This window comes from Fulmarus glacialis, unplaced genomic scaffold (assembly GCF_000690835.1).
Source record: "Fulmarus glacialis isolate BGI_N327 unplaced genomic scaffold, ASM69083v1 scaffold6880, whole genome shotgun sequence".
NCBI classification, from domain to species: Eukaryota; Metazoa; Chordata; class Aves; order Procellariiformes; family Procellariidae; genus Fulmarus; species Fulmarus glacialis.
This window is the reverse complement of record NW_009187012.1, coordinates 24,843-35,585: the sequence shown is the minus strand read 5'-3', so window position 1 is coordinate 35,585 and position 10,743 is coordinate 24,843. Positions and strand designations below refer to the sequence as shown.

The following is a 10,743-nucleotide window of genomic DNA, read 5'->3' as shown; positions in this document are numbered from 1 at the left end:
AGTGAAAGGGGCCTTATATATTCCTACATCTGTGCAGGTATGGAAGAACTACTTTTGAGAAAGTGGTGAAGAGAGAGGGCTTTCCCATTTTATTTATTCATTCCATTCAGCTGCAGACAGAAGTGAAAGGACAGTCCAGTTACAAGGTGCCTACAGGTTCTTTTTACTTCAGGGGAATGGCTAGAACACATACCAAGAGCAAGGTGTGTTGTGAGACAGGTAATTAAGTTGGGATACTTCTGAAATAATTGAGTTTTATATGAATGAAAGTGCATTATTGAAACGTAAGAAAAAATACTTTCCATACTTCAGCATGTAAGACGGTGTTGGGTTTTTGTGCTCTTTTTATCCTGGAACATCCTACTGTGCAGAGTAATTTAAAAAACAAAAGCCAAAACTTGTATAAATATACTCAAGTGACTGACTTAAAGGAGGATAAAGATTGCCTCAGGGTCTGCTAATACTCTTCTCATTTATGCAAAAGCAAAGAATTTGGGATTTAAAGCTCCAACTAGAGAAAAGCAGCATGATAAAAAGTAGAAAATATGGCTAAGTACAATACTTATTTGTCTTTTACTGTACAGGCTGGTAGAGAAAATAAAAAATACAGTCAAATAAAAGATTACAGGCTAAGCTTTGTTTTTGTATTTACACATATGTATAAAGTATAAACAGCATCTTGAAACTTACAAAAATGAAATTTCTGCACTATTGTGCACTAAAACACATTAAAATAACTTAATTCTGCTTTAAATAAAGCAAAAATGAAAACCAAAGAAATAAAATGCCCAAGGTATTGAAAAATTCATTTTGCAATGCTACTTTCCATTGTAATCCCCTCTGCCACTCACTAGCACCTTTTCCACATTACTTAAAATACTAATGAGGCCATCCTTCCCTTCCCCTCCCCAAGAACACTGTATCATTTTAATAACTGCTTGAAAGGGATGAACTAATTTACAGACCTTGGCCAACTTAATCTATTTTTGATCCACAATAAATTAAAATAACTTACTTAAGAATCCTTTACAGCTGTTTTTGTGGAAAAAATGTATTAGTGCACAAAATCAGATAGTAGTTTTCCTGCAGCTTCCATGAATTTACTAGTTTTAAAGCAAAATAAGTTTGTTGAATTTTATGTGGACTTCAAATGAATTTTTAAATACAGTGCTTAGAAAGCTAGGATTTCCCATGCCTCTCTGCAGCTTCATAAAAACAGTCCTCATTAACTACAGATGTTAAACTCTGGACGCTAAATTCTCTCTCTAAAATAGAGTTCAGATCCAGGTTTGCAGCATCAGAGTGACTGTCAAGGGACTGGTGACGTTCTTGCATTGCCATTAAGGTTCCTCTGTTACGCCTTGTGCTGTTTACTTTTCTCTTCACTGGGCAGAAATGGCCACGCACCAGCTTTGGATGCTCTCCTGTCTCGAAGCCATCGCCTTCCTCATTTTCAGCAGCCTGATCCCGTTCAGAGTCAGTACTTGGTTCCTCTGAAATCTTCAGCCGTTGGAACTGTATTTCGATGTCTTTCGTAGGACTGCCCTTTTTTAGGCTCTGATAGTCATCGTCGTCATCATCATCGCTGAGAATATCAGATTCTTTGACAAGAACACTAGAAAAGTCGGATGCACAGCTCTGTACGTGTTTATCGGGAGATGAATTTTTGGGCTCCTGTATGCTGTCAGCGGTGTGGCAGCTGCTGCTCTGCGTGCTGCTGCTCAGGCTGCACTCATCAGAGTCCTGGAAGGTGCCTTTCCCCGGGTCACCGTTCCACTCACTACTGGATGAATTCTTCAGTACCTTCAAGGACCTTGTGGAAGCTGTGCAGAGGAAAAAGGCAGGTTTATTTTTCTGAGCAAAACATCAGCTGGTTGTTACACTGTCTGTCTCAATAGCTCACTTATAATTACAGTGTACATAGTCTCATTTGATAATCATCCCAGGTCAGATGTGTGAGCGTTCCAATACCAACAGCACGATCCCATATCAGAGTTTTCATTCCACCTACCCCAGGGCCATATGCTTGCCTTCACGTGTAACATACACAAAATCCTCCAAAAATTATAGTAATGATTTACACACATCCGCAGGAAAGCAAGACTGATTCAGGCACCTCAAGCACTGGCGGGCCAGGTTGCAGGCGGGAGTTGAACTGTCCCGGCTCCTGTGACGTTAAGGGGATTTTACAGACAACTGATCAGATGGAGAACTTGAAATACTAGTAGCTACTCATTTAACTAAAATGTCTGAAGCCTGTACTTAATTAGAGTATCTGCTGGGATGCAGATTTAGTGCACTGAAAGAAGCAAGACCCCTGCCTTTTGGCAGTTGTTTTAGCTTTCAATGTTATTAGGCCTGAGTTACTAAAGGGAACCCAGAGGAAAGAACACTAATACTGCATGCCAAAGGGAGTCTGTTTCTTCCCAGCCAGCAAAATTAATTTGGGCCTTATTAAGTCTTCCCTTAAGAGAGCTAATGACACATCACAGTGTTGGGGGGATGGCAAGCTTGCTTATCTCCTCTAGCCCTTGTCATTCACTGAGTTGTGGAGAAACTCTACCACCTCCCCAGCCCAAAAAAGAAATGGGATTTGTGGGTCTGGCACATGGCACACTACAATCATGGTAATAATTGCGAACCTTCTGCAGCACTGGAGTCCAGACTCCATTTTTCACTTTGACAACGTATTTCTTACCCAGTTTGGCTGTTGCAGGTACACGGTTCTTGAGTGGGACAAGCCGATCTTTACATGTTTTCTCCAGCGGTAGCTCACATTTTATGTGGCGTCTGAAATTCTCCCGCAAAATAGAACGGATCACCTTCACGATGTTAGTCTTGTTCTCACAGTCACTGCAAGTTTAAGAAAACAGATAACCAGATTTTCCCCTCTGATGTAAGACACTATTGGGATAAAATCTGCCCCCTTCCTTTCTGCCAACGTGCTTTAGCGCAGTGGGTTTTTTTCAGTAGCTTGCTTTAGTAGTGGTTTTGCAGCTAACATCTTTATGTGATGTTAGGCACTTCACACACTGTTTCGAGATCTTGGTTACTTCTCCTTAGAAAAACGGCCTGAAAGGTAACTTGGGTACCAAGGGATCACCCCTTAAGTGGTCTTTATCAGACAGTAATTTCTGCTAACCAACTCAGAGTCCGATAAAATCAGTTACTTTGCCCATATCGTATTGGAACTTACGATCATATGTCTGTGCAGATTTCTGACATTGGATCACTGCACCAAATTCACTCCAATTTCAAATTCTTACACTTTATGCAGTTAAACACTGGCATAGTGCCTGGATTCAAAGAGTGTGAGCTGCATTAGAAGTGCTAATGCAAAGGTCATGCAGGGGAAAATCTTTTTTTTTTTTAATTCCATTAATGTGATTTGTCAAATACAACCTCCATATAAAGCTTACCTGCTGCACAACTGAAAAATTGTTTCTGGCCTGCCTTCTAGTTCTGACTTTGTGTGAATCAGTTCCCAGATACAGCTGTTCTCTGTTCCTGTGCATCGAAGGAAACATTATTTTTGTATATTCTTCACAAAACCTTCAGCATTAGAAAGACCAGTGCAGAGCTCCTCTTCTCCTGAAGGCAGTCTTAACATAGGCATGGGTGGATCCACAGAAGATCTCACCCAAGGTGGAACCCAAAGGAAAGTCCCCTGAACTCCCTTGCTGCAGCAGCCTGGCTAGTGCTGCCTTTGAAAACTCAATCTTCTCTCAGGTGTGCAAAGGCTTTATTTGCCCTAAACACCTAGTGACACTTTACAGAAGACATAGAACTGCATAGGATCATAAAGATCAACTCAAAGGGGAAACAAAACCACAGCCCTCTACTGCCACAAATGACGCAGTCAACTTTCCCACATTTGGAAAAAAGCAAGGCTCAGCACACACAGAACATAAGGGTGTCAACCATGGTAAATCACCTTCCCATTCATGGTATCTTTTCACTGGGGATTTCCATCCTGTCATTCCTTCACATCACGTTGCATCTTCCTGCACTCACGGAAGAAGCCAACATACCACATGAAAAAATTCTGTTAATGTATCAAGCCTGTACCCCCTGAGCGTAGACACAACAGTAGATACTATTTTCTCTACACGTGCCTGTTTCCAGAGGCTCCAGAAAGGCTTATGGAAGAAGCAGTATTACAGAATCCCAGAAAAGCATTCAATCCTGAAGTATTCAGTGCAAGGGAATTACCTGCTGTGTTCCCCAGTCGAACTTGAAGAGCAGATAAAGGAATCAGCCAACGAAATTTAAATGGATCCAAGTCACCATAATTATGTGCAGCACGAACATTAGTAGGCTGCAAAAAGAAAAACAACAAGGATATTTCTAAGAAGTAAAAAAAGTGGGGTTTTTTTGTGTTACTCCTAAAAGACCTGCCTCTGAAGAGAAACTAAATTCATTAGACTTTTTCCTTCAGTACTCTAATATGTGCTTGTAAATGTAATTGAAATGGTGATAGACACAACCTTTGGAATTTGTAATTGCTTCAACTTTTAAAAGCACTTGTTTTTAATGGATAAAAATAATACTTTGCATATAAGTACTACTAGGGAACAAGTTTCCCATGAAGGAGCCCGCAGACTGTTGATTAGGAGAATACATTAATCATGTAGCTGCTGCTGCTACTTTTAGAGCCCCTCTATCTGTTATGATAAGCATGGTGCAGTACTTCACCACTGGTATACAGAATATACAACTTGCTACTTGACTTCAGCATTCATTTTGTAAATGGGGACAGAGGAGGTTATGTTTATAATGCCCCCGTTCCTTCCAGGGTGATCAAGGGTCTATAAACAGAGGTCTTTAACCTACATACTACGTTAAGGTAGGCCATTGTAAATGCCATCTGGAAGAATTAATGATTCCTACGTGGCAATGTTTCATACTCCACCTGATGGAACTAACATGGGGCTCACACAGAGAAGATGCTGCTGCTTACTAAATAACAAAAAATATTTATTGCTGCATAGATACTGAGCACTTGTTTTAGGTGTGCTAGCTAGAATTCCAGCCTAGCGAGGGAAGGTGGCGTTTCACCACAGTCACTCCCCCTTCAGCACCGGTGTGGTCCATCTCACACTGCAGTAGGATCCTGTGCATGAACACCCACCACCTCCACTGATACCAGACTTACCATTTTCTTTTTCAGTTTGTAGTTCTCCTTATACACCAGTATTACAGCCCTCTTAAAAACTAAAAATAAAGAAAAAAAGGAAAACTGTTAATTACAGTGTAATATTAAATGAAAATATTATCTTGGAGAAGCTGATGATTGTAGTCACAGGAATGTGAAGGATGAGATAAGCAAATACTGCCCTGTATTAAGATGACAACTGGGTTTTTCATCCTACGCTTGTTCATGCAATGGCAGTATTTTTTCCTCAGATTTTGTTCTGAATGTTTAGAATGAAGCCATTCTGCACCTTTATTCTGAAACTACCAGCAGCCTGTCTCCTGGTATGTGAAGCAGCCTTCACATAAACAAATACAGCAGATGTAGGTTAGATGTAAAGATTCAGATTTTCTTTTTTTAATCGGTGGATGTTTTCAAGTGGAGTGAAGGGCCTATATCAAGAGAGGGCTGTGAAAAAGGACACTAAGTCTGTTTTTCCTGCAGTTCAGCATTTGTTTAGTTGGAATCTCAAACATCTCAATCCCTGCTTTTCCATTTGCAGGAATTCTCTGGCTTCCACAACATCCGACCGGATAACTAACTAACTAATGTTACCTAACTAACGTTTCAGCCTCCAGGGAGGCAGGGACATGTTCTCTCTCACCTGTAAGGAGGAACAGAGACATGTGGGCATTGAAGCTGCAGCTGAACTAAGGGATTGCTCTGCAGAGCAGTCCTGGATCCCAGATCAAATGCAAGGGCAGTATAGCTCTAACCCTGCTCATGCATCCATGTTTCCTTCCAGTGGAAGAGGAGAGAGCAGCAATGGTATGCGGTTGAGTCTCATCCCTACATGAAGCCAGGATGCAGCCATAGCGAGCACAGTATTTACCCCAGAGCTTGGCAGTTTCCCTCAGTTCCACATATTAGGTGCATTTTCTAAGCTGCCCACATAGGGTTTGAAGTGAGAATAAAACTCAGTTTCCCAAGTGGCAGACAAGTAGTCTGCCATTCATTCATACATGTCCTGCTGGGAAGTGTCTGGCATATGTGGATCACTGCGGAGCTCATCCAAGGAACCTGGGACGTAGCTCCTGCTTGTTCTTCTGTTAGAAGCATCACCTCCCCTAACCTGTCATGCCTCCCGGAAAAGGAGTGCACGACAGCCCTGAGAAAAAGAAACTTGTCTCTCGTCAACCCGAGTTGTTCTGTAGGTGTTTATCCAGTGACATTTTAAAGAAATATTTTTTAAAGAAATGGACAAGTGCCTAAGATGTTTCACTGGAAGATTTAATTACTTAGGTAATTACTAAATGATTAATCATATATATACTATTAAATAAAACTCTTGGTTGTATACTCTCATTTCCACATTCATTTCTCAGTTAAAATAATCTGGATGGGGATTTCGATGCAGTAGCTGTAAAGCAGAGCTTAGCCTAAATTCCCAGGAGTAGAATAAATCACCATTTTCCTACCAGCCTCCTTTGAAAGCTTGGTTTAGCAGATTGTTCTAAAGAGAATATTGTCTCTTGAAAATCACTAATTTCCATAGTTTACATATAGGCAGGAGAGCAGCTGAGGTTGGCTCACAGAGCAAACAGCAACAGCAAACAAATGAATGGAAACTTTTCACTTCTCGGATTACGATATAGAACTATGTATTTTTTCAGATGTAAGTCTACCTAGATATCACATGGCTACAGTGAAAGGAGATGGTGGCTTTCATCTTGTAAGAAGATTTAATGTGGTAATCTTTAGATTTGAAAGAGCAGAGAGTCATTAAGGAAGACACTTACCAAACACTGTAAGTTCAAGGTCTTTTCTTGCTTTGCCCAGTGATGGGAAAGGATTCAGCCAGGAAACTGTAGAGTGCATCAGAAGTTCTCCCATTGAAAGCTCTGTCACCTGTATTAAATTATAACAGTAGATAATATAAATAAACAATATAAATATATATACATCAGTGCTGCGATCCATATATGTGAGTAAAACGTTAATGAGTACACATCAATAACTTTAAGGATCTATGTTTTCTGTATTTACTTTATGTACAGAGAGAAGGGCAGAGAGATCTGCACTATGGCAGGAAAAGTGTGAGTAATCCCCTTTTTAAAATAAGTAACAACTATAAAAAGTAGTAGCCCGTAAGTTATGGAAGCTGGATAGAAGTTCTTACTATTAATAACTTGGAAGAATATTAAGTTGATCTGATGATCTGCCACTTACATGTTGCCAGTTGCAAACTGGCTGATTTATTAGCTGTAAGTATCTTTAATTTCTATAGAGTAATTAGTATCAGTGACACTGCCAATGGCAGAATTAATGGAGGTTTCGTACTCTGAGGCTGCTTTCTTCTGTGGGACACTGTGAAGAATCTCCCAGGCTGTCAAGTTTTGTTTCCTCATAAATGATGGGAAACCAGGTAGCCAACAGGGGCGATTTGGCTTTTACTAGGAGGAAATAAAACAACTGAGCCGGCATCTCTCATATCTGATCTTCACCTTTACGGATTTGATCTGCTTAGTAATCATTTCATGTAAATAGCTAAGTTGAGACCTTGCTGCCCCAGTTCTGGAAGATGTGTGCACACAGTCTGTTTAACTAATGGTTTTTGCTCTGACAAATACCCGTGGATGCCTCAGCGCTGGAAGTGTAGAGAATGAGAATAACAGACCTTAATGTGAAATCCCTCAAATTGCCATTTTCATTTATATGGGTGAAAAAATATCTTAAGAACTTAAGAACTCTATAGCATAAAATCTGAATGCCTTAGGGCATGGATAATCTCTGCAACATTTGAGAAGAGGAGGATTTTTACTGCTGAGAATTATGTCTACTCCTGCTTTCAATTCCTGTCAGTCCAGAAGGCGGCTCTGGCAGCTGTCTGAAAATTTTACCGTAACCTACTGACAAAAAGAAACTTCACAGGCAGATATGAAATGGAAGTCAAAATATTAAAGGAGAATGGAGGAAGCCCAGCACAAATAAGTTCCCAAAATTATCTCAGGAAGAGATAAAACACCCAATGGCAAGCAGGATAATGCTTCAGGATTGAATAAAACATGTTGTTCCTTCTCTTACCTCCTTCTCTGTTCCACTTTGATCTGCAACCAGTTGGTCAAATACAGTGCCATAATCTTCATATATCTTCTGCATCTCGTTGATGTGACTTGCTACTTTTTCCATTGCCTTCAGTGCTTCTATAAGGTTTAAAAATTTCATACACAGCTATGTAATTCAATTGTGTTTCCTAAACATGACATTTTTTATTGAATTCCACTTGAAGCAGGCAAAATGACGCAGTGTTCCCAACGTCTGGTTAACAGAATTCTAGCTTTATATCAGTGCTTTCTCATAGCAACGTAAAAGGTATGCCTCCTGATCAGAGTAAGTGAAAAATGCTTGTCTGGTGTCTTAAGTGCCTGAAAAGGCCGCAATAAGCATTCCAGTGATAAGCCCCCAGATGCATGAATATTCCTATCAACACGACAGTAAACACGGTTAGGTTTTGCATCTTGCATATATAGGGCCACTAGGATCTCTAGAGTAATCTACACCCATAGTAGGGTAAGTCATCTGATGAGCTTTAATAGAAACAAATTGCATTTGGCTCACCACAGAATAGACAAAGAAATACAGTGCTAGGTTGTACAAGTTCCTCATGGATTGTATCCATGACATTAAATGCTGGTGGCCAGGTTTTGTTTATATTTTGTTTTCTAAGCAAGAATGACACTAGATTTCATTAGACTTTTGTGTCTAATGGAGAGGAGTTGAAGGGCGCTTAGTTTTCCAGTCCTGCCAGCTCTTAACTGTGCAGCCTTTTAGAAGTTTGGCATCAATCCTGACCTGCAAGTAAGTCACCCCCAGCTTCGTTGCAAGGGCAAGGGAACAGTATTAGAAGCTCCCTTTGAAGTCAGTAACAGCCTCATGACTTTTTGCTGACAATGTGTTTTGCCTGAATCTATTTTGTTAAAATGACAATCATTCCATGAAATAAATCTCTAGACTTTCATCCACCAGGTGCTGACAGACCTGAACTGGAATTGGCCAGGGTGAAGTCCCAAGCGTCTGAGCCTAGAAAAGCAATCAACTCTAATATATATTAGACAGGCAAGTCTCTGTAGGAAGACTGCAAAGCTTTGACACAGATCTCTTCTACGCCAGCAAGAGTCACAGCCAAACCTCAAACAACTATAATTTCCTGCTGTGGCACTCTTAAACTTTGACACATTTCAAAAACTGAGTAATAGCCACAAGATGGAGCTTTGGTCAGTGTTTCCCAAGTGGGGAAAAAAACCCCAACACTATGACCTGACATGCTCCTGTGCAATAATTGAGGAGAAATACGCCGATCCTATTTGCCATGGCAAATCCTGGGTATATCTACTTCTCAAAGGGACTTGGACATACCAAGTAGGACTTTTTGCTAAAAGCACGAAAAAGCTACTTACTATTTTTAAGGAGAGGGAGGGAATTCTCTCTCTGTTTTGACAAGTTCTGTGCTATCTACCAGAATGGCTACCTGCATTTTCAGAAAGGGCTGGAAATAAAACTTAACTCATATTTATTCCTGTAGAAGAAAGGAAGAAGTTACCTGTCAAATGATAGTGCTCCTCACTCTCATTGTCTGTCAGAGACACCAGCTCTTTTAAAAGCAGAGGATATTTCAGCACTCTCTGAACAGGCTTTATGAGATACGACTCCAGTGTAGAAGAGTGTTGCTTTGTGGGATTTCGAGCATCCAGAAAGGCCTTAAAGGCACTATCTGTTTTGGCTAGATGGAAATAAAAGAGTTGGTCAATTGAACGTGGAAGTCATAGAAGCCACAGTAACTTGAAAGCACAGAACTGCAACTTGTAACCAGCACCAAAAGCCTCACCCTTTTCAATAGATGGTTTACAAAGTAGTTTACACTATCCATTTCATAATCATTTCCTGCATTAAATAACATACATAAGGGCTAAGAGAGCAAGTATATCACAGTGACATTATTCCTCAATGTAATTTTTCCACTGCACTGCAGTGGATGGCAGGGGAAGTAATTGCTAACTTATTCTACCATTTGTTGCTGCTTTTTGGAGTATGAGCTGGATCTGCAGATGGCACAAACTCGTGGAAGATGCTCCTGTAGCTAGTCAGGCTACTGCCTGGATGTTACAAAAGAAATGTTATCCCTTCAGTTCTGTACCATACTTCAGCAGAACCGCAGATCTTAGCTATTCCTATTGAAAGATACCCGATTAGCCCTTGCTTTGTACCAATATTCTCTGCAAGCTGACAAGATTTGTTACAGTAGTTCACTGGAGTTTAAATTCATGCAAATGAATTACAATAATGAAGACAATAAATTACCTCTCTCGAGAACTTTCTGAACTTTGATGTGGTTTGCGCAGAAGCCACTGTACAGTTTAAAGTGGTCAGCATAATACAGAAACGAGCCTCCGAGGGAAAACAGCAATTTCTGAAATCAACACAATCAAAATATTAATTCATTACTAGAATCCTAAATAAATGTTCAGGCACATAACACAGAGGCTCAACAGTGAGATTATCTGCTATCTTTCTATACATATCCTATTTTTTTTTTTATATATATATATATG

At 40.2% G+C, this 10,743-nt stretch overlaps 1 protein-coding gene across 1 annotated transcript in view; it reads right to left on the bottom strand.

Annotated features, from left to right (window-relative positions):
* Positions 1 to 452: 452 nt before the first annotated feature.
* TIAM2 (T-cell lymphoma invasion and metastasis 2) overlaps positions 453 to 10,743 on the bottom strand; it is a 32,931-nt gene continuing 22,640 nt past the window's right edge. Inside the window, exons 5-13 of the mRNA XM_009573431.1 lie at positions 10,493 to 10,601; positions 9,735 to 9,914; positions 8,219 to 8,337; positions 6,934 to 7,042; positions 5,156 to 5,214; positions 4,213 to 4,318; positions 3,420 to 3,507; positions 2,699 to 2,853; positions 453 to 1,823 (exon numbers count right to left, since the gene is read on the bottom strand). Of these exons, the coding sequence (XP_009571726.1) occupies positions 1,180 to 1,823; positions 2,699 to 2,853; positions 3,420 to 3,507; positions 4,213 to 4,318; positions 5,156 to 5,214; positions 6,934 to 7,042; positions 8,219 to 8,337; positions 9,735 to 9,914; positions 10,493 to 10,601 (1,569 nt within the window). The 3' untranslated portion in view covers positions 453 to 1,179. The remainder of the gene's footprint in view (positions 1,824 to 2,698; positions 2,854 to 3,419; positions 3,508 to 4,212; positions 4,319 to 5,155; positions 5,215 to 6,933; positions 7,043 to 8,218; positions 8,338 to 9,734; positions 9,915 to 10,492; positions 10,602 to 10,743) is intronic.